At 37.2% G+C, this 26,377-nt stretch overlaps 4 protein-coding genes across 5 annotated transcripts; all 4 read right to left on the reverse strand.

Moving 5' to 3' along the window:
* Window positions 1–5,854: 5,854 nt before the first annotated feature.
* On the reverse strand, window positions 5,855–8,313 carry hoxa9b (homeobox A9b). The gene is made up of 2 exons (XM_052577566.1): window positions 7,645–8,313; window positions 5,855–6,881 (listed from the first exon to the last, which is right to left on the reverse strand). Exons 1-2 carry the CDS (start codon window positions 8,171–8,173, stop codon window positions 6,643–6,645), a joined length of 768 nt encoding a protein of 255 aa, XP_052433526.1. The 5' UTR covers window positions 8,174–8,313; the 3' UTR covers window positions 5,855–6,642.
* Window positions 8,314–9,144: 831 nt separating this feature from the next.
* On the reverse strand, window positions 9,145–15,587 carry LOC127974415 (homeobox protein Hox-A10b-like). 2 transcript variants are annotated; one of them, XM_052577648.1, is made up of 2 exons: window positions 12,424–15,587; window positions 9,145–11,392 (listed from the first exon to the last, which is right to left on the reverse strand). In XM_052577648.1, the coding sequence occupies exons 1-2, from the start codon at window positions 13,181–13,183 to the stop codon at window positions 11,118–11,120; spliced, it is 1,035 nt and encodes a 344-aa protein (XP_052433608.1). In that variant the 5' UTR covers window positions 13,184–15,587; the 3' UTR covers window positions 9,145–11,117. The 2 variants fall into 2 exon arrangements, with proteins under 2 accessions (XP_052433608.1, XP_052433607.1); XM_052577647.1 differs by having other exon boundaries at window positions 9,145–11,395; window positions 12,424–15,583.
* Window positions 15,588–16,942: 1,355 nt separating this feature from the next.
* On the reverse strand, window positions 16,943–20,005 carry hoxa11b (homeobox A11b). The gene is made up of 2 exons (XM_052578993.1): window positions 18,374–20,005; window positions 16,943–17,623 (listed from the first exon to the last, which is right to left on the reverse strand). Exons 1-2 carry the CDS (start codon window positions 18,996–18,998, stop codon window positions 17,391–17,393), a joined length of 858 nt encoding a protein of 285 aa, XP_052434953.1. The 5' UTR covers window positions 18,999–20,005; the 3' UTR covers window positions 16,943–17,390.
* Window positions 20,006–24,589: 4,584 nt separating this feature from the next.
* On the reverse strand, window positions 24,590–26,377 carry hoxa13b (homeobox A13b). The gene is made up of 2 exons (XM_052577592.1): window positions 25,707–26,377; window positions 24,590–25,409 (listed from the first exon to the last, which is right to left on the reverse strand). Exons 1-2 carry the CDS (start codon window positions 26,332–26,334, stop codon window positions 25,168–25,170), a joined length of 870 nt encoding a protein of 289 aa, XP_052433552.1. The 5' UTR covers window positions 26,335–26,377; the 3' UTR covers window positions 24,590–25,167.

The following is a 26,377-nucleotide window of genomic DNA, read 5'->3' on the forward strand; positions in this document are numbered from 1 at the left end:
ACCCTTGCTGCATTCAAAACTGATACATTAATAGACTGAGTACATATAGTTTATTTATGAAATTAATTTACGTATGTAACTATTAGGCTATGGGTTAATAATAATAAGAGTATTATTATAATAATTTGATTTGCATTGTTTTTACAAAATATTCTAAAATGCGTTTTTATTCTATAGACCACAGGTAAAAGTAACTTTGTTATAAACTGTAATTCTCTATTTCATTTTCCGATATGTAACTAAATTCAAATGTTGGGGGTTTTCTTTTGGGATTTTATTGTATTGTCTTAAATTTATACGAATTAATTAGTTCGTTTTTCAATTATAGAGTTCAGATGATTTACGTAAATTCAGAGGCCTGTTTAATAACATAGCTATTTGAATAATGAATGGAGTAAGCTAACACTGTTAAAATAAAATATTTCCGAATATGTGAATGGGAGCTGGTCGGCTGAATGGACGTGATCTCAGGATACTGTAAATACTTCTGCTTCAGTCAACCACGTTTCCAAATCCATTCGTTCATGTAAAAATAAAAGGGATTAATCTGTTCGTCTCCCTCTCAGTGCGCTTTGTAAATTAGTGCGAGTGAGGCGTATATGGGGTGTTTATGATGTCTGCGAAGGCAGCAGCAGCAGTAGCTCAAGCTTCAGTTGCGTTTGATGGATGACCCTCTACCCACACACATTGCACTGGGTCGTAAACGAGCTCCAAGCTCCTTTTGTTGTGCTAGAGGTGTATGTCATTTCCGGGCATATACCCCTGCCCTAGAAGAGAATCTTGCAGTTTTATTCAGGATATGACGTTATAGTATAGCCTGTATACCATATGAAGATCACGGCGTTAACAAAAATGTTATAGTTTATCTTCTTCATGCTAAAACAAGACATTAAAACAGGATAAATTCGTAAGCCAAGAATCAACGTCTGTGGTAGGCCTATTGGAAATAAATAACACTTAGGCTACTATATTTTGGTGGGATGTGTCTCCTAAACTGCATGCGCAAAGATTAGTAACATCGGATCTCAAATCCTGCCGCTGATTAGCAACTTAAATCATTTGAGTATCTTCTTCCATTAGACACAATGTGAATCGATGATTTTACAAACATGATTTCTTCAGCAGTTTATTTATTTTAATAAGTAACCAACCAAATAATTGGAGACCAAATGCATAGGCCTATCGGTTTACGTGTATGGCACCTCCTTACCTGCTGGAAAATTGTGAGTCAGTTGACTGTAAATTACCAGCGTAATGTGATCCAATAGTGCGCAGCTCTAGTATTACATATCACTAAACATAGTCTTTAGTAACCTTGTCTGATCCTTGGGGGCACGTCATGAATCTCTTGCACAAATAAACGAAAATGCATTCTTGTCTATTTGCAGGATAGGCTAATTGGATTACAAAGGAGTAGCAACAGAAAGTTTTTATACGAAATGTTTGAGAAAAGTATATGCCTTCAGTACTTGAATTGGGAGGCATGAAATAGATCAGTTAATAATGAAACTTTTAGACATGGAACTTTACATGATATTTTACGATTTATGATTAATGAATTGTTTCAGGGTTGTTTGCTCGGACAACGAATTTCTTCCCAAATAACACATATTAGCAACTAAACGTAAAGTAAACTATGAATAAAGCCCTTTAGGCTGATATCCTAGTATAGTGTGTGATAAAGCTATCCTAACATATCTAAAGTAATCACATGCAAAGAGCAGCCTTTATTTAAAATATGCTTTGATTAATATCAGCTGCCTTTTGAGATATGGTTTTCTAAAAAACAGTGTTTGAAGAGGCTCAACATCGCCCCCTTTCTGCTGTCCGCCCTCATAAAGATGGGTTTCCCTGTAGCGATTTTAATTTAGACGCCGAGCAGGCATTATTTCTAATGTACACCAATTGTTTTATAATTGTACGAATTATTTATTATTGCACTAACGCTTCTTTTCTAAAATAACACGTATGCTCTTTAGGAATAGTTCTCCCCTACACAAAAGAGAGTGAAAACACTGCCAGTCTTTCTAATCTCAGTTTAGAGATTAAGGAAGCATTATGCACTTTTTACCATGAGGCAATGTGCATTTGACAGCCATGCTACGATATAATTGCAATATAGAAATGTACATTATTAAAAATTTTATAATTATTAATAATAACAAATGAGTTTTAAAAAGGTGCTCTCTTCTCATTTCTCTTCTTCCTCCATTGCAGGTTTAAATCTGTGTTGTTGTTTTTATTTTATTTTTATTTTAGCATAGTCTGAATAGCAAGGAAGCTGCATATTGTATGTTACATGAGGCTAAGTGTATCTATGCAGTATATCTGCATGGTTAGCCTAGTTCTCTTCATAGAGAATGTCCAACACTGTGTGCATCTGTTGACTTTCCAATCAAAGGAGCACAACGGCTAAATAGTAATGGCAAATGCCCTTAAAATATAACATAGTGTGTGCAGTTATATAGACCTTAGTCAGAGTAGCAGCATAGCCCATTTAATTTTTACTGCAATGGAAAAATGGCTGTGAAGAATAGAACTAGGTCTAGTGCATACCACCAATGTTCCATAGACAAATATTCTATAAACGTTTTGAGCAGTGAAAATAGTTTGACCAAGGACCTTTATACATTGTGTGCCATTGTAAAGACTGTACATCTGCATCCCTAAGCCTCATTTTCATTTGCATTAAATCCAATATGGCATCTAACCTGACTAAGCTCTAAACGTGCGTTTATAAAGCTGAGCAGGTAGCCAGTAATATTTTTTTTAAACCTTAGTCAGAATATTTTAATTATTAAATTTAGAAGATAATAAGCAATTGTCACGTTTTCCACTACTTTCATGTTGAGGATTGTGTGTTGAGTGTATTGGCTGAAGTTTCAGTTGTAGTTTCAGGATTTAGTTTGGGTGTTACTGGATCATAAATTAACGTCTGATGTTAGATGAGATGATCCACAATGCTTGTGTTGCAACATCAGTCCAGCTCAGAGCAATGAATCTTTTTATCTTTACATATTGCTTCCGATGCATTCATACCTGTGTGACAAGTTAAAACATGTAGATGGGAAATGAGATACATTAATGGATTTTACCCTTTTTAGTGAAAGAGGAAAATGACTAACAACTGTCTGGTTTCCCAAAACACTAGGCTAAGTAGGACCGAAAGTAGTACATATAAGTGGTAGTTTATCACTGCAGTCTCTTTGCCAAAAGCGTTGTTATGTATGTAAGCTACCACATAGAAACGCTTGTGGATTAACAAGGGCCCCAGACCACTCGTAAGACTGTAAGGTGCTACTTAAATCGCGCCTTTTCCCCTCTACCTTGATCTACGACACAATATAAACAATAGGCCTATGTAAGCATTGTTAGACGTTAAAACTAAACTATCAATTACTATTTAATCATACACTGAAATTTTCAAATGTGGACTGAAATTTTTACCTTTGATGTTAACTCGGTTACAGTCTAGTTCCCTTGCATAAATCTTGTATAACAGTTTCAAACATTAGCAGATTGTGCATCATTATTGTCTCTGTCTACTGGTCTCCACTTACTCTTTCCACCCAAAAATGAAAATATTTGTCATCATCACTCATCCTGCATTTTTAAGTCATGCAGTGAAAGTTAATGGGGTCCAGTGTTGTTTGAACCTCAGTGTATATATTTTTCTAAAAGAAAGTCATTCAGGTTTGGAACTACATAAGGATAAGTAAATGATGACATCATTTGATGTTTGGGAGATAAATCCCTGAAACTCAAAAGCAGTCAAGCCCACCTTGTTCTGTGCATGAATATGACACTTGTACGGTACAAAGTACACTCTGCCACATTCTAGCATTCCCATTATCCATTTGGCTACTATGCCATTTGGATACATACAACATTTATTGTTAAGGACCTGAATTCCTGGCACAACTTATTTGTCCCAAATTGACTCACGAGAGAGTAAAGCAAAGTTCTGGAATGAGCAAGAACCACCTGTCTTACCTGGAGCATTAGTGTGTGCATGCTTCTAGGTATGTAAACTAGTGGCATCCAATTCAGCTCCTGGGTGACAATATGCACCTCCTGCAAAGTTTAACTAACCAAGGTCTTGAGGATCACTAGAAACTTCCATACAGGTGTGCTGGAGCACATTTGAGCTGAACTCTGCAACAAGTTGGCCCTTAAGAAGCATATTATAAAGCATTCCTTTTGTTTGATCCAGATTTATTGCTGGAATTGGAGGAAAGTACATGGTGTCAGATCATCTGTTTGTAATTTCAAGTAAGGTCAGCATCAGACAAGGTCAACATATCACAGATAAACATAGCATTCAAGAAAACTCCTATGTTTTACTTCGATGTGATATGTTTTCCAAATGTCAATCCTTTATGCATGTTTTTTTTTTTTAATGGTTGGAAAATGCAAAAGCTAACATATTTATACAATTAAACCAAAGTGCTCTTTATGAGTCATTTGCATTAGTATATCATTATCAGGTGAACATTCTAATTGACAGTTAATCGCATTCATCGTTCTTGATACGTTAACTGAAATATTTGCATCAGTAAATAGGTTTTGTCTGTGGCTGGCCCTCATTAAGTGAGGTTGCTGTAGGGCAGAATCCGTTTTGCTACTTGATCATTTCAAACAAAACGCTGTCTCCACCTGCTGGATACGAATGGTAGTGGCTCATTTGACCCGTCTGTTTGTTAAAACACATTCTCAATTCTGCTCGAGGAGGCCCCACAACACTGCTCAATTTAAATGTCTCACTCTTATCAGTCACACCAAATAAAGATCATTAAGCTTTTTAATAATGAGCTGATTCACTGATGAATCAGGTGCGTTAAATAAGACAGACGTCCAAAATGTGAAGCGTTCTGGGGAGCACTTTTACTAAAAAGGAAATATTTAGAATTCCTAGTTAAGCCATTTAGACGAAACGAGGGTATATTTGTGCACATTCATCTTTACGGTTAAAAAAACTAACAATTTGATGTGCTATCTTAAACATTCATGTAATGTTTAGGCTAAACATTCACTTTAAAACAACGCTTCAATTTATCTTGTTGAAGTTTAAATTATCAACATGCAAAGAAGCTAGGAATGATATTGAACGCAAGAAAAAGTACAATGCGTCAATAGTTTGTGTTTCCGTTGTCACTTTATGCATGAAGAGGCAACAAATGGGTGCTCAGGTCTGCAACGTTTTAATTGTTGCTGAGGAGTAATAAAGTAATTAGCAGAGAAAAAAACAGACAGTGGGGCGAGCCCGATTTTACGATGCTGTCTGGGGTAGAGCCTTTGAAGGTTTGGCAACAGAGTTTTTCTCTTCTTTTTCTGTTTTTCTATATGTTGTGTGTTAAATAAGTTATTAAATAGGACAATACATAATTATAATAATAATACAATAAAACTAATTAAATAGTTTATTTTTATTTTTTAAATAAAACATATCATGTGTTACTGTAATTGTGATGTAGGCGTTGGGCGTCCAAAAAGTCGTTCCAGTTCCGCCTTCAATCGCTTTGCACCCCATAAACAGTTAAGACTGTGATTGTGGTTTATTGCCGCACAGCCACTAATATCGCTTGCAGGGGCATGGCACAAATAGAATGTGCAGGCCTGTCTACGAGCATCAAGCTAAGCTTTATTTATTCGGATAAACGGCATCCGGGCCGTTAACAAGATAATAAACAGTGGGTTGCAAGATAACGGTAGAATGAGCGCAAGAACATGTGCAAAACTGTTTGGAGGGCGGTAAAATATTTCTCGTTGTATAGCGTAAAAATACCATGGGATTGAAGTCATTGTCAACCTCGTTTAGGAAAGATTTATTTATGTAGAGTCTTCCATGAGTCTGGAACTTTATGTGTTGTATAGCACAGAAATACAGGACTGCAATTATTAGTGACAACTTATTGCAAAACTATCGCAGATTTGTACTTCGTTAGGCATGAGTGTAACCCATGAAACCCAGAAATTTGCCCAAACCATATAGACAGTCTTAACGAAATGTATTACTTATCAGAAATTTATTTATTTACACAAGTGGAATTTTATTTCTAAACTACTGATTTGAGGTATTGGCGTATGCAATTTGATGTGTTCACATAAAACATTACAAGCACGTAAATGTTACAAAATCCACTGAAATATTTAAATGACTAACAATACAACATAAATTAATATTAATACATAGGTAGTTCAAATACATCTAGGTAGTCACATTAAACATTGATACATTACTCTACAAGTCATTTTTTATATATATATAAAAAAACTGAAATTCATGCATATCATCAGCATTTCACATGGCACATTTCCCTGAAATCATGAACGGATGCTTTAAAAACTTTTAAAAATAAAATTGTAACATATGTACAGAATGCGAAATGCTGGACCTACAATACGCACACCAAATAAGAGAACTGTATCACCAACAAGCTGTATACAAAGACAAAATGATATATACAAGCATACCCTTACATCAAAGGTTTGTGCAATGTACATCAAACATTACAAAATGTAGGCTATCAATAATTATCTACTGTTGTTGTGCATGAGGAAAAGGACAGGCTTATTCACAAACACCTTCGCACGAGCCAAATAACTTCATCCACTGCAGTGCGCATTTATAGCTTTCCACTTTTAAATGTCTTTTGGACGATCTTTATTGCATTTCTTCATCTTCATCCTACGGTTTTGGAACCAAATTTTGACTTGTCTCTCGGTGAGATTTAGGAGTCTTGCCACTTCATATCTACGGTCGCGTGAGAGGTACATATTAAACAGAAATTCTTTCTCCAGCTCAAGAGTTTGATGCTTAGTGTATGGACAGCGCTTTTTCCTAGTGGACTTCGCATGCAGCCAGTTGGACGCAGGGTTATCTGCAAGAAGGGTCGGAGAGAGAGAACTAGTCATGTTTCCACTTGAAAAAGACTGCGGCCATTTTACGATCAGCGCGCGAGAAGAAAGAAGAGGCTCATATAAAGGCTACGGTTTTGATATGCTGTAATTGGAAAGCACAATCACGGATTGCATGCATCTGGGCTGCGGGTGGATTTTATATGATCGAAAATTTTATGTGCAAGCTATAATTTTCTTCCCAGCGTCTGGCAATTTTGGCATCACTGAATGAGGAATAAACAAGGGCCTTCCTGTCTATCAGGAAAAGAAAAAATCTCAGAAATCCAAATTGTATGTTTTGTGCCAACAATTGCGCGTTGTTATATCCATATATTTTGCGTAGCTTTTAATGTAGTGTGTAGGACAGCATATTACATGACATGCAGTCTATAATGATTACATACTGCAAATATGTGTCATTTTTTAATACCGGACACATTCCATTGAAACATGAATATAGGCTGTCAGATGCAAATGCAGATTTTTTTTCCATCCACATAACGAAAGAAGAAAGAAAGGCCTAGTTAGAAGACATTTAGCCTACCTCATAGGCTAATCTATACTGAAAATACTGCACAATATAGGAATATTTTACTACAATAAACTACAATTTACTCACAAAAGACTATAGCTTTAAAGCTACTTTATGTATTGCATAAAATGTGTTAATGTGTTAAGGTAAACATAGCCTAACTGAATCCTACATATTCAGACGCATTCTGATATAAAGTTAGCTGCACTTACTTGGGTCTAGATCCACCTTCGTCTCTGCTGGAGCTTTCTCGTCCTGTGATCCGTTGGAAAGCGCATCGTCTGTTATCTTCCTCTCTGCTTGGGTCGTATTGTTGACAGTCTCGGCCACAAGCAATGTATGCGTGGTGCACTCACCACTCCCAACCAGTGGTTCAAGTTTTATATCATGGTTTGTATCTGTGGATAATCCCGTGAAAGGCAGGGCAGGCAGCGGTTCCAGCGCCCAGGAACGCACGGATGCTGCCTCGGTTTCTCCTGTTGAGCAGGGGTGATAAATGTACGGGTGGTAGGCGATAGATGTGCCTGGGGGCTGCACGGGCACGGGACTCCATGACGCACCAAAAATAGATGATTTGGCTTGGAAAGTGTACTGCTCCTGTTCGCCATATTCAAGTAGCGTCAGTTCCCGAGCCTGCTGCTGGACCACGGGTCCAGATGAGAACCTCGGTGCCAAATGATCGTCATTCTCGTGTGGAATGTGTGAGTCAGCGTAGTAACTCAGTGTCCCCAATGTCGACATAACAAAAACAAGCAAAGAGAGCCCAGGAGAACGGATACACCCACAATGAAACTGACACAAAAGCAGAATCCGTTGAAATCAAGTAACTAACTACTTGACTCCGCTGTGAACTACAGACCTCTGATAAGTTGAATCACTGCAGAGGTTGGATTGGATGTGCGAGACACGTGACTGTGGGAGAGAGCGTGGGAGATAAAGGGGAAAGCCTAACCAGTGCACACGGTTAAATGGCCTCCATTTTACAAGTCATATTTTTAATGGTATAGCCATATGTTTTTATGAAGGTGGATTTTATTTTATTCATGTTGTTAAGCTTCAGCATCTAATAACCGAGCGTAACAAGAATGGTTATATGAGAAGCGTTATTGTAGAATTTCCGTATGCAGTTTTTAATAGAGTAGGTGTAGGCCTACTGTTTGGAATAATAAAATAAAACCCCAAACGTGTAGGCTAAATGCGTCGCCATGTCATTTTATAAGCATCTAGCCAATACACGCAGTCCAATTCAACTCCTTTTTTAGATATAAATTGTGTTGCTTGTTGTTGCTTTTTCTCCCCAGAAATTTTGCAGACCCCCAAAATAACAGATCTATGATGAATGCACGTATTCCGCGCGGCTTAGTCGTGCGCAAAGAGACATAAAATAGTTCAGACAAAAAGAATCTTAACGTGAGTCATATGTATACTTTATATGGCAATAAATGCCACTGGATGGTTGAGATATGACCTGCTAAGTGACCAGTCAGTCAGTAACAACGCGCTCAAACCTTCAGTCTGCTCCTAAGCAAGGCAGATTGTGATGTGCAGACAAGTCAAACTGAACTAAGTGTGGAAAAAAATCAAAAAAGCTTTAACCGACTCTTATCAGATACATGGACAAATTAGACCGTTTATGTTGTTTAAAATTAAGATTTACGCATTAAAACTTTACAACAATTTAAAAGGATTAAACCATAAAAATGAGTGAAAAATATTTAATAACATTTAAAATGTGTTTGATCAACACTACAAAAAATAATAATGATTATAAACATGATTTTCATAGCAACAGTATGTCACAGGCACAATGTTATTACAATGTTATTATGCTATTATATTGTTAATGTTCTTGAATAAGCTGATACAGCACAGAAAAGCTTTGTTTTGCAATATCACACACATTCAGTGAAATAGTGACTGTATGCTTCATAATTCAAATGTTGCATTTGTAAATATATTTGCAGTGGCTAAAGGTAGAGTTGCTCGGCATGTTTTATTCAGAATATAAACATTGCATGGCATTTGGAAATCAGCAACGTAATTGTAACAAAGCATGCATAAATACAAGGATGTTTTAATAGAAAATACATTTAATCCTGATATTTTTTTAGTTTTAGCCATGAAAACATTGACAATAGAGGACAACCATGGACTACCAGACCTTTCTCTCCCTCTGGTCAATGAGCATTGCTCTGATCTTGTCCTCGGAAGAGTGGATCTCTGGGCACTTCAACAGACTTTGTTTATAACGGGCTATTACTCTGTTTTTCTTCGGGTTATAACTTGGCTGTCTGGCCTAAATATGGCCAATAAAGCCTTTGTGTTTTTTTTCCTCCGGCCCAGCAGACGCATCCGGCAGTGTGGGCGTGCTCTCAGTCTCAGATGCGCACGCGGCTTTGGCCAAAGTGCATTGATCGTAACCGAGGCCTTGCTAACTACACCTGCACTCCAACATTTACTTTTTATACAACTCTAAAGATTTCACTTCAGGCGTGCAGCTCACGCATTAGAATTGTGTCTGTAAAATATATGCTGCTTTTCTTTTAAGATAAAATATAGTTCTGGAAAGACTTTTAGAATTCGCCGCAATGTTTGTCTTGTGTTGTGCTGAATCTCACTGCGAGGCAATTAAGACAGTTTCGTGTCGTGGGGATGTAAAATAGAGCACAACAACATGAAACTACCTAAATCACTTAGCAGTTGTCTTTGTTTCTTGCTTGCGAAGATAAGAAGGCAACGCCGTATAATTTTTTTTTTAACTATTTATTTTCTGCACAAGCAAACCAATACAATCAAATGTGAGTTTTTGCCCAGACTGCTGTGATAACCAATACAGTCCCATACAATTTTCATGGAATATTCCCTTAATTAAATTTAATTAGAAATAGAACCCGAAAGACATGACTATATAATTGATATGGGAATGATTGTAATATATATTTTGTGTGTGTAACTTATCACGGGACTAGTATTGACTGTGTTGATAATTATAGAAAAAAAATTGCAAAGTCCTTGCTCCTCAAAAAATCCCCGTTATAAAAAAGCTCAGAAAATCAAGAGTGTTTTGGACTAATAATTGTCTTTAAATGTAGGCTAAGATGATTTTAGGTACATGCCTCTATGTATTTTCTGCCATGTGTGAATAACTAATTTACATCTGAGACCATCTCTTTTGAGTGCTGTTCAAATAATACAAGGAGTCCCGTCAAGTTGAGAAGTTTCTACATTTTAAGAACCGGATTTTTCCACTTATGCCTAAAACAGCAAATACCTGACCAAGGTCGTACTTCCAAGAATCGGGTCGTTATTATTTAAAAATGGTTTCATAATAGTTATTATTACAACATGCAAATACCGCAGTTATATACAGTAAATGTACAATATAGTCTGAATGCTATGTACAATGAACACCTTCAGCATTCGATATTTTCTTTTCTTGCTTTTACAGTGAAGTACTCTTGACAGTTTATAAATAACCATGACATGTTATGACGACTGGCTTGTCAAATAAAATGATACATAAACAGATAAAAACGTCAACAGTATACGACACACAATAAGTTATCAATAGTATCTTGCACGAGTCACATATGCACACACACACACACCTACGGAGACGGGTTGTTGTAGGCTACCACTGCTGCTGATGGAGGAGGGCGCCAGTGATCTATAAAGCGAGAAGGCTTCATGAAAAACTGAAGTTGGCCGACAACTCTCGGATTCGGTTTTCTCGACTCATCTTCTTCAGCTTCATCCGTCGGTTCTGGAACCAGATTTTGACCTGTCTGTCCGTGAGGTGAACGCTGCGGCTGATCTCGAGGCGACGCTCTCGTGTCAAGTACATGTTGAAGAGGAACTCTTTCTCCAGCTCTAGAGTCTGGTGTTTGGTGTAGGGACAACGCTTCTTACGACCACTCTTCGCCATCAGCCAGTTAGCTGTGTTGTCACTTTTGGAATCTCCTGCTGAAAATGATGAGACAACACTATTAGTCCAAAATGTCCAAACGCGGCTACCATTTCACAACACTTTACAATGGGATGCAGTGACCACATACGCCTAATGAATATTATTTAATCACTAAAACTAATAATGCTATCAACAAAGTGTAATATACATACAATAACTCCACATGCTGTTGTAGATACGTAAATACATTCTCACATGAGTTGCGATTTATTGATTCAGTTTTTGTGTATTATCTGATTATTCAGTTCATTTTTAATCATTATTTTATTTTTGTTACTGCAATGAGGATACTTTATCGGTCGTTTCTTGTGGGAAGAGTAATATAATATTTTAGTAAACAAACTAAACTGCAAGTAAACAAACTATCTACATATGCAAGAAAATGAACATTAAGTGAATCAAAGCATGTGATTACAATCTCAAGAGGTCATAAACAGCATGATGAAAAATAGGCTTGCTAAATCCATATTCATATATAGACATGAACGACTCTATTTGCTTGACGATTTTTTTTAATGTAATCACTTAAAATTTTTAGATAACTTTTTTAGAAACACTGCCTTTAAAATTTTGCTATGTGAAGGTTTGCATTGAATTGGTTAAATATTTCACATTTACCAAATTAGGGTCATTGAACTCTTAAATGAGATCTTGTGAGCAATACATTTTAATTATTCTTTATGCTAATATATTTTTTTAAAAGTAAGCTTTTGGCACGAAGGAATGCTGTGTTATTTGTAAAGACTTACAGAGACGACTACAGACGTAAGGACTTAAGCTAAACGATTTTATTATTATTATTATTATTTGTATAATTAGAAGATTATCGCACATGATTGTGCTTAAGCCTTGTAGGGTGTTTGAAATAAAATCGGAAATATTAATGTAATACTACATGGAATTAAAAAAGAAAATCAATAAAACAGTCCCATAGGCTACATGTATCGCGCGCGCAAATGCATGGTTGTTTTTACGCGCCCAAAGGACGCCCGAATCCTTTGGACTGGGCAACAACAAAACTAACCTTTTGTAACAGTGACCGCCTTCTCCGGACTGTCCGGCGGTTCGGGAGATGAAGCGGTGCCAGTGGACCCCCTTAGCTCCTTGTTTCTTGCCGGGGCACATGGTGCGCATGTGGGAGGCTCTTCGTTCTCTTCCCTGCTCTCTTCTCCTCCTATGGCTGAAAGAGAGCTGTCAAATCGGGTAGAGCGCTGAGCAGCAGCATGAGTCGACTGGTTGTCTGGAAAACCTTTAGATGTGGTGCATGTCTGAGATAAACGGAAGTAACCAGGTACCGGAACACAGCCGTTATTGTTGCTAGATGGACACGAGTTTGGTGTCAGCCGGGAGTACGATATGTCCTCTGTAATGGTGTCTTTTGGACACTTCTCAGACTCGTATAAGCAGTAAGAGATTTCCTCTTTTATGGTGGGCGAGAACGACCGTGGGGTAATTTGGTTGTTAGGCTGTTCAATGCGACAGGACCTCGACGTCTCCAGCCATGTTTCCATGCCTTGATATGGCCCACACGTAGGTATTACATTTTGCGAATTGCTCTCGTTCCGTTTGAGTCCAGAAAAATAGCCACAGTTAGACAGTCCATAAGAATACTCGGAGCTCGGCTGCAAGTAGACTCCGCTGTTTTGGTAGTAGTGTCCACTTCCCTCGGCCCTTCCGTGGATCAGGGAGTCTACCAGAAACGAATTTCCAGATGGACTATCGGAGCATGACATCTTTGTGGTATAATTTGACGGTGGAAGAAGATTGCCCTTTCTGGATGACATTTCTTGTGCAAAACATGCTGAATATAATTACTGATAACTATACAACTCAGTGCGCGCTAACAGCCAATTAAATCGCAACGAGCACCGATGACTCCTCCCCCTGTGTGCACGTAACCCTTGTGTCCCATATCTTTTTCAAGCTGCTAGATTCTTTTAAAGTCAAATCTACATAAACCCGATCAGTCGTTTTTGAATATAAACTAATAAAAGCAGAATTTCACGCGAACAGCGTAACGTTTACGACCACTGGCTTCGTTAACGCTGACATCGCCGCTTAGCCGCAAAGCCTTGTGAGCCACGTAGCCTATACAAAACCAAAAAGCAACAAGGTAACGAAAATGAGATCAAGTGCTAAAATAGTAAACCTTTATGATACACTGTAATTGCCCCAACAGCCCTTTAAGCACATAAACAGTGAGTTACAGACTGCTCTTCTGGTTTTCATGCATGCGGTGGGTCAAAACTATTTATTTATATACACTCAAGTTCAAAACGATAGGCGGATTTCAGTCTGCTTTTCAGAAACACTTTATGTGGTGGATCTGGATTTCCGTACTCGAATGAAGATTTAGCATGTGATAATCTTAAAGTTACATAAAGGCCTATATAGCAGGCTAAGCTTTATAATTACTATACTGGGTTATGGGTTAACACAGTAAAAAAGTTAATTTAAATGCTGTTTTCTTTTTTTTAAACATAGAGATAAATCTAACCACAATCTCATAACGTTTACTAAATTATTTAACAATAGCCATTTTTACGCAAATGTTATATGTGATTAACTTTACCTTTGCCCACCTTTGGCATTCAGGAGATATTATCATTTATCTGAAAATCTGCCTGTGTGATGTCGAGGCCGCCGTTGTACATTTGTCATTTGATTTGCATTTAATTATTTGAAATATAATTCTAAATTCATCTCTCTCAGGTTTGTGTTTTTTCATAAGGTTATGTTTTTCGAAATGTATACGTCACCTGGAAGCTGAATAAATAAGCTTTCCATTGATGTATGTTTGTTAGGACAATATTTGACCGAGATATAAATAGACCTAACTATTTAAAAATATAGAATCTGATGGTGCAAAAAATCTAAATATTGAGAACATCGCTTTTAAAATTGTCCAAATGAAGTCCTTAGCAATGCATATTACTAATCAGAAATTAAGTTTTGAGATATTACGGTAGGGAATTTTCAAAATATCTTCATGGAAGATGATGTTTACATCCTTTATACCCTAATGATTTTTGACATAAAAGAAAAATGGATAATTTTGGCCCATGTCATGTATTTTTCGCTCTTGCTATTACACGGGTGATACTTAAGACTGGTTTTGTGGTCCAGGTTCACATTTAAGTGTTTGTTTTTTTTGGTCAGCCTATGTTGCTTAATTTTATGTGGAAAATGGTCATTTATTGCTCTATCTCTGAACTTTCTTTCCAACGGTTTTATATTCACAAATAGACCTGTTTCTTTGTTCATAGGATTAATCGTCCTATAGTTGGAATTAACATTTATGATTTAAAAAAAAAAAAGCACACAAGCATCAGCATTCAATTTTAAATATCGACCATACAGTATGACTCGGGTCGAAAAAAAAAAACTTTGCAAAAAATAAGTATGCTCACATCAAAGTAGTCTAAACCTATTTTTTTATATCCAAGTTGTCCCTGCTCCAATAATCATGTTTGGATTCACTCTGTCTAGTGGAGGTTTTACTGTAAATAACTAATAATGATAATGTTACCATAAAATAAGTTCTTAGCACGAGTAATAAGCTGAAATGTAGCCTAGTCTATGTCAAAGGAAAAAACTTGGGAAAATTATAAATTATTATTTGAAATTGATCTTTTCGGCTATTAAAAAAACATTTATTTGTACTTTATGCATTAAGAAATCAAAGGGACTTGAGACGGCTATTGTCTTAAAAGTCATTTTAATTTTAATTAACCAATAAAGATTAGATCATTTTGTTTTTTATTCAACGCACCACAATTTGCTGAAGACTTCTTGATTTTATATGGCGTAGAAAACAATACAAATAAAATGCACGATTGTAAAACTGTAACAAGCCAAGAATCAAAACATGTCTCCAATTTCTTAAAAAAATAAAATAAATAAATAAATAATAATCTCTGGTCAAGTTGTCAAATTGTAACAAACAAATACTCTGAGACGAATAAAACTGTTAGAAGTGGTGTTACTTTTAGAATAAATATGTTTTTATCATTAAACAAACTTTACTTGCAGGCTACTTTTTGAACATTAAAATGTTAGTCTATATTATCATCTAAAAATTACAATAATTGAACGCAATCCTGACAAAAATTCCCCAATGGTAGCTTGGCTATTTACCTGCCTTGTATGGTTCACGAAGACGTAGTCCTTTGCCCGTACACAAAGTAAACATGTTTCAGCATTGGATTTTAGATAGCTACCCGGCAATGACATTGATCTAAGGTGCGCCACCCAGTGGACAAGAAGTGTATCATCCAAAGCGCGAAACAGTGAGCGATGCAGCCGTGGTGCCATGATGGGACACTGAGACAAATGATGGCGGAAAAGTCCGTGAACACAAGCTTTCAATGGTTCCAGCCGTTGTTTTCTAGCTCTTAGTCACAGTTAATAACCTTGGTTCTCAGACGGTTTATGGTACCTCACTCCAATTCTACAAATGCTCCAGACTAAGACGGGTTTTATGACCGAGTTGCTGCAGCAACGGGGGGATGTGCCGTAATTAGGGCGAAATTCCATCGAGCCTCAAAGGATGCGCAAACCGTCAGGGTCATCACGTAAAACACTCGTTATTATCTTATGGTCGACCTTTTTTTTTTATAAGACTTGCATAAAGGCATAGCCTTTCAGATTTGTGATCCTCTCGCAGTGGATCATCGATATATTGATGCAGGGAAACTCAAAAATGTGCAAGTAAAAACAGACTTTTCATGCTCAAGAAAAAAAAAAAAATGTTTCCTTAGAGTTTAATTCTCAAGAAATGTTAGTATTGATGCCACATGTCACTCTCAAAATAGCAATATAATATAAAGACTTATCTGGAAGGTCGACACCGAACCATTTGTTGAAAGGCCGTTTGATTCATGGAGACATACACAGCTATGTTTTGGGCAGTTCCGTAATGGATACTAGGCATTAATAACAGCAAACACTTGATCCTTGAATCAGAGAAAAGCGTGGAGGCAATATAACGCAAGATCCATCAAACATTTGATCCCGCACACGGAAAAAGAGAGAAAACACACGATATTTCAACAGACTGATTTATATAACACTGAAGAGATGTAATAAACATGAGAGATTATCATGAACACGAATGAGCTCCTGCAACATCGATATACAGTTTCACGCGAGAAACACAGAAATCAAGAAGAAAATCCAATTCAGGTTCGGGGTTTCAGAGAGGACTCGAGCAGTGTCCGTGCTGGTTCAGTTATTGCTTTCGCTTTAGGCAATGCCCAAATGTCCGTTAAAAATAAATAAGAATTTCTCTGTGTTTTTGGACATTTCTGAACACACCCGATTTTGCTGGAAAAGTCGCAGTAAAGACATGTAATATCAAATATGCACTTTCAGTCCACACGATTCAAGTATAAAAGAATAAAGCTGGCATGATGCATTTAGTTCTTAATATGCTCGGGCTGTATTCATGTGCGTTATTCAATGATACAAAGTCTAATAATATAAACCACAAATAGGAGTAGGCTATTAAATAACAGATTAAAAATCACATTCGTTTCAATTAGTTTTTATATTTCGTCCTGCACAATTGTTTCTTTTTCTTTTTTTCTTCTTTTTTTTCTTCTTTTTTTTCTTTTCCCAACAAAATAAATTTCAACAGCCTTTAGCTTATTACTGTTATGACAAATGCGAAAAGTAGCTACAGATCTTGGTCAGATAATATTAATAACAAAAAAAATCCCTGTAAACTGAATAGTAATTTAACTGAGTAGAATGGAATAATAATAATAACACATGACAATAACAGTACAACAACAACAATAATAATAATACTAGTTTTAATTTCAAACGGTAGAGATTACTGAGAATATAAATCTAAGTTGAAGTCTATGTCGATGAAAAAGTCTCTGAGAGGAATGAAGGTCACACACATCTCGTCTCTGGAGCCGGAATGTGTTTCCACGAACTTGAAATTAACCATCTCTCCTAAATGATTTCTCAGCAACAGACGGTCTAAAGCAAAGGGTTCGTGGTGTAATACTGCAGGCGGTCTCTGTTGAGTTTTTTTTCTTTCATTCTTCTGTTTTGAAACCATATTTTCACCTGACGGTCGGTGAGGTTGAGCATTCTGGAGAGCTGTAGCCTTTTTTCCTTGTTGATGTAAACACTGAAGAAAAATTCTCTCTCCAGCTCTCTGATCTGATATTTGGTGTAAGGACACCTCTTTTTCCGTGTCTTCTGTCCATCTGAAATGTAAAGAAGAAAGACTGTCAGTATCTGACTTTAACGTATTAATCCATAGAAATAATAATAGCTGCAATCACATTAAAAGAATACAGCAGAGACGACTGACTAGTTGATACAGTTTTATTAACGACCGTTTTACAGAATTATGCACAAACTGTTGCTGTTCTCTAAATGTAATTATACTAATTAAACGATAAATCAGTAATAATAGCCTACGTTATTAGCCCTAAATTAATGAAATATCGAGTTCTACAACGGAACACTCGTCTTGGCTTGTTTAATAATAATGAGAAACCTTTAATAGAGATGAAAATGTAATATGTATCACATTTCATTGACCACAAAAAAAAAAAAAAACACTTTAAAAGATTTATCAGTTAATATTTAAGAGGAAGAAAAAACTCAAGAACAATATCTAAGAATTCAAATGGACTGTAAACACGTGCATTCAGAGGGGAGAAATAAGCGAAGGATTTCTATGATCTCTTAAATAAAAAAAAAAGCCCAAACTGTAGGCTAATGAAGGCTGGAATACACACTTTTGAAGACTCAAAAAGGAAATGGCCTATCATTCACGGCCAATTTCAATTTCGAGCACGTGATCACGCGTTTATAACAAAGTTTTGTTAGGGTAAATATACAGGGCCCTCTATAAACCTTATATGCTTATAAAACAGCATATAAAACCTTTAACCACAGCACGTTACATCAGAAACTTTCTCACACAACTGCTTTAGTAGGCTACGTACTACTGCTGCCGCTGAATTTCTCCTCGTTGTTACCGGAAGATGGCTCCGGGCTGCTCGTCTCTTCACAGCGCTCCGTCTCCTCCGTTCCCCGACAACTGTCGCTGGCTGTTTCCGCGGGCGGGGGCGCTTTACCGGTTGCTCTGTCCACCGACTGCTCGCTCGGCTGATTTTCCACGTTCCCGTACGCGGTCTCGAAAAACTGGTCGAAGGCTTGGGGAAGCACTCCGTTCCTCCCTACGCTGCCATACACGTTGGACGTGTGGCTCGCGTGGCTGCTGGAGTGGTAAAGAACCGAGTTGTTTTTCGATAACATGTCCCCCAAAGTCCCGGGATTGGACAGGCAGTCCCTGTGCACCATGTCCTCGGTCGCGTAGCAGTGTGGCAGATTGCCCCTGGAGTGCCACTTGCTGGACGTGTCAATGGCATAGTCCCTGAAAGATACCTCTCTAACACTCTGAACTTGTGGCAAACTGGACGTGGAGTATGAGTAGGTCATGGGGCACGAAGACGGGGTCTGGGGCAGAAAAGCAGGAAGGCTGGAGAATTCCGTTCCAGACACGTAATAAGCACAGCCGGGCAAATACATGTTAGACCCAACGGGTACCCGCTCATCAAAATCCATCATGACACTTGGTTGGGCAAGCCACAACCATAGTACTGCCTCGCATCGTAGTACAGAACTGCTTCAGCTTCACTGGCTTTGAAGCAGATCCGCCGAGCAGAAATTTTGAGACGTGAGCTGACGTGGAGATCAATCTCCATCCATTCCAGAGAGCGCCAGTCATGTGACCAAGGGCAGAAATTGACATGTACCTCTTAGAATATTGTATGCCAACATGTGCAAATGTTCAAGGCGAGGAGTGAACGATGCTTTTCATTGATGAACGCGTGCTTGCAGTGGACCACAGTTGGTTATGTTGACACTTTGGATTGCTGGAGAAAGCCATCCGCATGCTTAACCGCCAACGCGCCTTTTAGTTACATTACCAGGGCTTCTGATGTTTGTGGATTTGTTCTAGTAACTTTCCATCCTTTTCTCGCTGTATATCTACGCTCTTAAAAATTAAGTTGCCAGGAAGAAACATAAGAGGGTTTTTGCTGTGATGTATACTTGCAATTTTAATTCGCAAGTGATGCTCTTTGTTATAGTTGCATGTAGGCTAATAAACTTACTCCAACGCAATGTTATCGCCGTGCATGTGTTGAAACTGAAATAAAATTACGTTTCTGGCCTCATTTATTTGCATTTATTTCACAATGATCAGTTCGGAATTATTTTAAACGTGGAATAGCCTATACCCTTCGACCAAGTGACGTAAGAATACAGTACACTTTTATTCATAGTTTGTTTGAAAACGTTGTTTGCCTGTGTGTTAAAACAAAACAAAACCACTGTTTGAAGTGTGGTCACAGATATATTTTAAAGCGCAAAATAAAAATGAATTTTACAAAAGTCACTTAGGCTACAGCTAGGCCTATTATAATTGCGTTTATATACGATTTGGGTAGTTTTATGTGTTGTAATGTTAGTATGAGAACAAACTCATTTTAATTAATTAGCTACATAATATGAATATACTAGCCTACACTTCTTTCATGACTTTAAACAAGCCTCTCTTATTTAGAGCTCCATTTGCGTCAAACATGCACTATTCATTAAATTCTCATGCAAAACGTTTTTTTCGCTTGCCAAAAAAATATTGTAATGTATTTGCCCGAGTTGGGCACTAGATTCATGATGTGAAGCGGCTTGAAAACACAGTTGAGGCCCATAAAGCTTTAAATTGCTGTGGTCCCCACAGAATTACATTGGATTAAACCATGAACAATGGTCGAAATTCTCAACTGCTAACATTTATAAAGAAATAAAAAAGAAAGACTATTTGAAAAAGAAGATTGCGCAACAAAATCTAACCAGGAATATGCCGTAAAACCCGGCTGCCATGTTCAACAACGAAAACGCGCTGTTTTGGGTGATTTCCTTTATCAATATCGTCTTTTAATGAGTAATCTTGCGCTGGGAGCCGATGAAAACTAAAACCAGTCTAGGACAGACGTGGTTTTATGGTGCTCTTGGTATCTTCCTCCAGCCATTGTCAGCTCAGACAAGCCATGGCCGTCGGAGAGTGATCATGAGACGCCACCTACTTGGAATTCGTGAACTTCAATGAGACCTGAAGTCACGGGTAACAGTACTATAGTAAAGAGAGACAACGGCCCCGTGCGTTGTATCGGGTGAGAATGATGTTTTTAGCGCATCTTCCAGGTTTAAAACCATAAGATCCAATGCACGTTTAGATAGAAGGTTATCATGCATGTTTCGATCAGTAGCTAACTTTTTATATTATTTATAGGTTATAATAGAAGATGTTGTTCAGTGTAGCGATACTGCCACTGGTTCCACGTGACTATACAAAGTAACAGATTAAAACTTTGCATTTCCTTTTGGCATGTTTAAGAGTTTGAGAACAAGACCTCAAGTTCGTGAAAGGGTGAGGGTCACTGGTTGTTTACAAATAGCCCAAACAGCGCCCCGGGTTTCCACCATTAATTGTAATATTGCACGAAACTTTGGCATTTTCTGCAGGATTGTTTTCGACCCACTGGAATCAGGGAATCACGCAAATGACCGATAACTTTTCGCACTGGCTCAAGTTAGCACTTCTTTCTTGAGAAGCACAGTAATTGGTACAGTTCAAGTCAATTTGTCATCACTTCATAGGCTACATAGGCTACTACTAAGAACAAACGAAATTTGTTCTGTGTTAGGCGCCTTTTTCAGTCCACTTTGAAAAGCTGTGGCATTAGATTTTTTCTCCCCCAGACTTCTCATCTGAAATTGTACTAATACGTTCAGTTGTCCTGTAAAAGCAGTAAAGCTCGCGTATAATTGCATCCAGTTGACAATTGACATCCAGTTAATTCCACAACAATTTCAATTCTTTTTCTACAAATTTAGAGTGTTTAAATAGCAAAGGTCTTTGATTGGAATTACTGATTTATAGATGTTCTTCAGTGATGTCTAGAAATGTATTATTATTGTAAATATAAATAACACTTCAATGCCATTTAGAAATAGGCTAAACGTGCTGTTTTAATAATTGTTAATCATGATCGTAGCAAAAAAATGCATTCATCGATTAGGCTATAGACCGCTTTTAATTTTCTTGAAAAAGCGGTTTAATAGTAGACCATTTGCTTGTGATTAATAAAAAAAACGACAATGTCAGATTGATGTGAAAATGTGATATAACTGTCGAGTGGCCTTATACGCTTTGGTGCATTTAATTAGCTCAGATCGTCTTTTCCCTGCATTTTGCCGCAATGCAGTTGAGGTCCCACTTTTAATTTTTTCCTCCCTTATAGAATTGACACGATGCTGCCATTATAAAGGCTCTTTGAAAATATAGGTTTGGACAAGGTAGGTATGTGAATTTGTAGTTTTTAACTCCGTAACCGCTTAGTAGGTGAGTTTGTGTGTAGGCTATATATATATATATAGATAGATAGATAAACAATACTGCTCAAAAATAACTTTGATAAGAAAGGGTTTGTGCGTCCTGCACTTAAATGCCATAGAATAGAAAAAGAAACTATTAAAACACTTTTATAGAACGCTTTCGTCTCGTTCAGTTAATTTTTTGACTTAATATAGTATCTAAATATTAATTATAAAAGGCATGTTAATAAATGATAATGTTCTCTCAATAGTAGCCTATCTATAAGAATGGATATTATTAAACAGGTTGTTAGGTCATCTTTTTAAAGTAAAAACACAATAACACTTTGTGCGACTGTAAACAAAAACCGATACGGTTTTAAACTTTTATACAAATTTTGTGTTCCTAAAGTGCTTTTCGGTTTGATAAAAAAAAAAATGAATATATAAAGGCCTTATATGAAATCAGATTGTGTACGATAAGTTCTTCAAAATGTATTCTTAATTTATAAACATTCTAGTTGTTTCTGCATAGGCACCTAATGTTAAAATGTTGTTTTTCGTATGAGCAGTAAAAGAAAACGACAATGGATTTGTTGTCGTTGTTGTTTGTTTTTACGGAAAAATAAGCAGGCAACAATACTATCATATTACTTTTCACATTTCCCCTAACTTGTGTTCGGGGATTATGCTACATTATAAGCTATATTTGTATAGCCTTGTAAAAGGAATATATCCTTCATATCCAAGAGCATATAAACATCACATATTTCATTTGACCAAAAAGTACAATTTTATAACATGAAATATTGTTACAGGCTATGCTGAAAATTACTCAAAAGTATCATATTTAATTCTACACAGACCGTCTCCAACACTTAGAACCGATGGTTTACTAATATGTCATTTCCTTTAATGCCGTTGGGTGGCAGCACAGTCCAAATTAAAATGCGTGTTGAAACGCAAACAGTGTGAATCCCGTCCATATGCTTCTCTCCACATTTTCCGTCTGCTCAGACATTTTTGGAGACCACAGCTCATAGGCTGCCTTCCTTCACATCCCACAGAGAGATCATTTATTTGTGACTACTCAGCAGTGAGAAACGAATTACGAATTACTAGTGCAAATTCTCTTTAAATGTAAAGGTTTGTTATTTTATGCATTTATAGAATATAGTATAATATAGTATATAATAGTATAAAATAGATTCGAATCAATAGGAATTGTTAATGAAACAAACGATTAAGGTGTATCATCTTATTTGAAATACAATTGTATCATTTCTGTGTCAAGCACAATAAGTAAATGAAAAATAACATCTTTCTGATTCTTAAAAAAAAACGTAGACTACAGAGATTAACTGCTGTTATCGTTTTTTTTCAGATTAAAGATGTTGGTGGTGAAACTTTACACGTTGTGGTTTGATCATTTTGCAAATGCAAACATAAAAAGCCAAGTATCCTAATAATCTAGATTATTTAATATGATTGCATTTCATTTCTGGTGCTAGTGTTTATTGTATTCTTAAAACTACTGATGTCTTAGTGGCACTGTGTTTGGATTTAATTTAAGCAATTGGTGTACCAAAAGTATGCATTTCTAAAATGCATTTGTTGGGTTAACAATAATCAATTTCTTAAATAATACGTATATAAATGATATATACATTTGAAGCTGTCACTTTACCAGTTTTCCTTCGCGCGTTTTATTGTATATTCTGTTTATTCGTTTTCGGTTTTTCTAAAGGTTTCTTTGTTTCCTTCCTTCTTTCTTTCTTTCTTTCTTTCTTTCTTTCTTTCTTTCTTTCTTTCTTTCAGATATCATTTTGTTAGGGTTGTCTCTTATGAGTAAATTGATTTCAGCAAGACGTTTTGATGCAATTTATTTATATTTTAAATTATAGTGTCACTGTAAATGCTTGCTAGTTGAAATCTGAAAGAAGGAAAAGGTTTCCACACTATTTTGTAATTTTGTTTCGGAAAGCCATGGCACAACATGGCAATTACATGGCAAAACATACTTCAGTAGCCAACTCTAAAAGCTGCCTTCTTTAACTGTATTTAGGTCGTTGCTATACACATGCTTTATAGGCTAAAGATCATTCGGAGAAGAAAATAGTCTACTAATATCGGACTGCATACTTTTTCCTCTGCCTTTCACTCCCCTCTTTCTCGAATTTATATTTTTGACTTGTATGATTCAGATTCAAGTAGGTTCATTTACACTGCAAAATAAATTGCAGAAAGCACAGAAAACATCGACTCAAACACTGATTTTATAGCTATTTTACTACAGACTTTTGGAATCCAGTCATTGTTGTACTATCAGATGACTGGGAATACGCAAAACGGGTTATTATACAAACTTTTAACTTCTTTGCTATTTAATAACGCAAACACGAATCTAGAGTTCTCAGATTTCAGAGGTTTTTCGCAAATACTTCTGAGGAACAATGAACCATCTGCGGGAAGTTAAGGCAGATACATATTTTTGCCACTAGATGGCAGCACCGTTACGCTCACGGAAATGGGCTCTTGGAGAACATTTGTTCTGAGACAAAAAAAGAAATCCCTTTTCACGTCTCATCAGTGATTTGGCTAAAGACAACAACATCACATCTATTCGTATTAGCAGCTGATATCCTTCTATTTTACTCATTATTTTCTGGGAATTGAATTCAATCGATACATTAAAAAGAAACTGATAATTTACAATAAACAATTTGGCAGAATGTTGACATTCGTAATAATTATAAAGATACAAATATGGCAGTACATCATTTAATATGGGGAGTTTTATTTGCATACTGTCTGGAGTAACACATTAATGTATTTCCACGGAAGCCACTTTTGCTATATACAAATGCACGGGTAAATAGAAAATAAAAGCTCAAAACAAAACTCTGTCACGACTTGGGGTAAATTTACTGTACAGTTAGCGTAGCATGCACATCTACAGTCTAAAAGGTACAGTTGTTTCTGATGTGTAAAAATAAAAAATACACGAATTTCCATGGTTTTGTTTTTTTTTTATACTGATTTTCACTGATTTTCTAAGATGAAAGTGTATTTTACATTCCTCCCACGTCTTTGTCATATAGCTTGCATTATAGAACAAAAAAAACAAAAACAAGTGGTGAATATGGGTTCATTGTTCTTGAGCAGTATCTTCGCCTTTTATCAGTGTCAGTGTCTTGGCAATTTGTAGGCTACACAGGGAAGTAAAATATACATTTTCCCTCCTGCGCATCTCGACGTCGAACAGATGATGATGGAATGGATTTCAGAATAAATAATGTTGAAGGTCCTTCCATTTATACCCCTTTGGTATCTCAGTTTGTCATTCTTTCAGACCTTAACTGATGCCCTTGTACTTGTTGACCACTTTCTTCTCCTTCACCCGTCTGTTTTGAAACCAGATGGTCACTTGCCGCTCGGTCAGGTTTGTGTGAGCAGATATCCTTCTTCGTTTGTCCTTGGTAATGAACTTATTTGTGGCATATTCTCGTTCTAGTTCCTTCAGCTGAACCTTGGTGTAGGGAACCCGCTTCTTTCTCCCTCGACGCACTGAGGCTCCATCGCCACCCGAGACGGTGTCTAGGGGGTCAGAAGGAAACCAAAATAAGGTTGGTTCAAGCGTAATGCAAATGTCAGAATTGTTAAATAATTAAACTGGAAAATAAAAACACAATGTGTCTTCAAAGCAATGCAACAAATAAAACATCTAAATGTCGAATGAAATAGGCTATTAAAATAACGGGGAAGTTCGTTTTTAAATAACACTTGCTATTCGTAGGCCTAAAGGTCAATTTTACGCACACTACATTTTTCGTTTAAATCCCTAGTGCGTTGGCTATTTCCCTCCCTAATATAATAAAACATTTTTTTTTTTACCTTGAATAGACGATTTCCATAAGCTGTTTGACTGCGTTTGGTCTTTAGGGCAGTACATCGGACTGCTCCATCCGTTCGTGATCGCCCAGGGCTGGTACGTTTCGACGGGCAGAAGAGACTCGTGCCTGGGTTCCGCAGGGGTGCTCAGCGCAGGGACGACTGGCACGTCGAGGTAACTCGCCACTGGCTGGTAAGGGCCAGATGAGTAACCTTGGTAGAAGGCAAATTCCTTAGCACGGGACGGGAACTCCTCTCCAGAAACAGACGTGTCCATGTATTTTTCCCCATAGGAGCTGGGCTGCGTGCAGGACTTGGGCATCCTACACGGGTAATAGCTGCCGCCAAAATATCCATAGGGCAAAGAAGCACTGGGAGAGTTCTGTACGGCTGAACACGGACTGCATTGTTTGACAGGTTCCCCCATGCCCGATCCTGGCACCTCACTCGACGTGTAGGTTGTGCTCGGGGCCAAAGAAGACGGGTGCGCAATAAGGTTCCTGCACTGGTTAGCAGCGAAATTGCCTCCCACAAATCCTTCCATGTTTTTGCTCATATCCTCCAAGCCGTTGTCATAGAGAAACATCACCGGGTCAATCCAGCGGGAATGGAGGAGTAAAGACGCTGTCATAGCACGCCCTACATGGAGCCTAGCAGCTCTTTTAGAATTCCCC

The sequence above is a fragment of the Carassius gibelio genome, chromosome B16 (assembly GCF_023724105.1).
Source record: "Carassius gibelio isolate Cgi1373 ecotype wild population from Czech Republic chromosome B16, carGib1.2-hapl.c, whole genome shotgun sequence".
NCBI lineage: Eukaryota > Metazoa > Chordata > Actinopteri > Cypriniformes > Cyprinidae > Carassius > Carassius gibelio.

Coding starts and splice junctions, on each gene's coding strand:
- hoxa9b (XM_052577566.1), bottom strand. CDS start 8,173: ATGTCGACATTGGGGACACTGAGTTACTACGCTGACTCACACATTCCA. Junction 6,882..7,644: donor GAAGGTGGATCTAGACCCAA/GTAAGTGCAGCT, acceptor CCCTTCTTGCAG/ATAACCCTGCGTCCAACTGG.
- LOC127974415 (XM_052577647.1), bottom strand. CDS start 13,183: ATGTCATCCAGAAAGGGCAATCTTCTTCCACCGTCAAATTATACCACA. Junction 11,396..12,423: donor GGCGGTCACTGTTACAAAAG/GTTAGTTTTGTT, acceptor CATCATTTTCAG/CAGGAGATTCCAAAAGTGAC.
- hoxa11b (XM_052578993.1), bottom strand. CDS start 18,998: ATGATGGATTTTGATGAGCGGGTACCCGTTGGGTCTAACATGTATTTG. Junction 17,624..18,373: donor GAAATTCAGCGGCAGCAGTA/GTACGTAGCCTA, acceptor TTTACATTTCAG/ATGGACAGAAGACACGGAAA.
- hoxa13b (XM_052577592.1), bottom strand. CDS start 26,334: ATGACAGCGTCTTTACTCCTCCATTCCCGCTGGATTGACCCGGTGATG. Junction 25,410..25,706: donor ATGGAAATCGTCTATTCAAG/GTAAAAAAAAAA, acceptor CTGACCCCCTAG/ACACCGTCTCGGGTGGCGAT.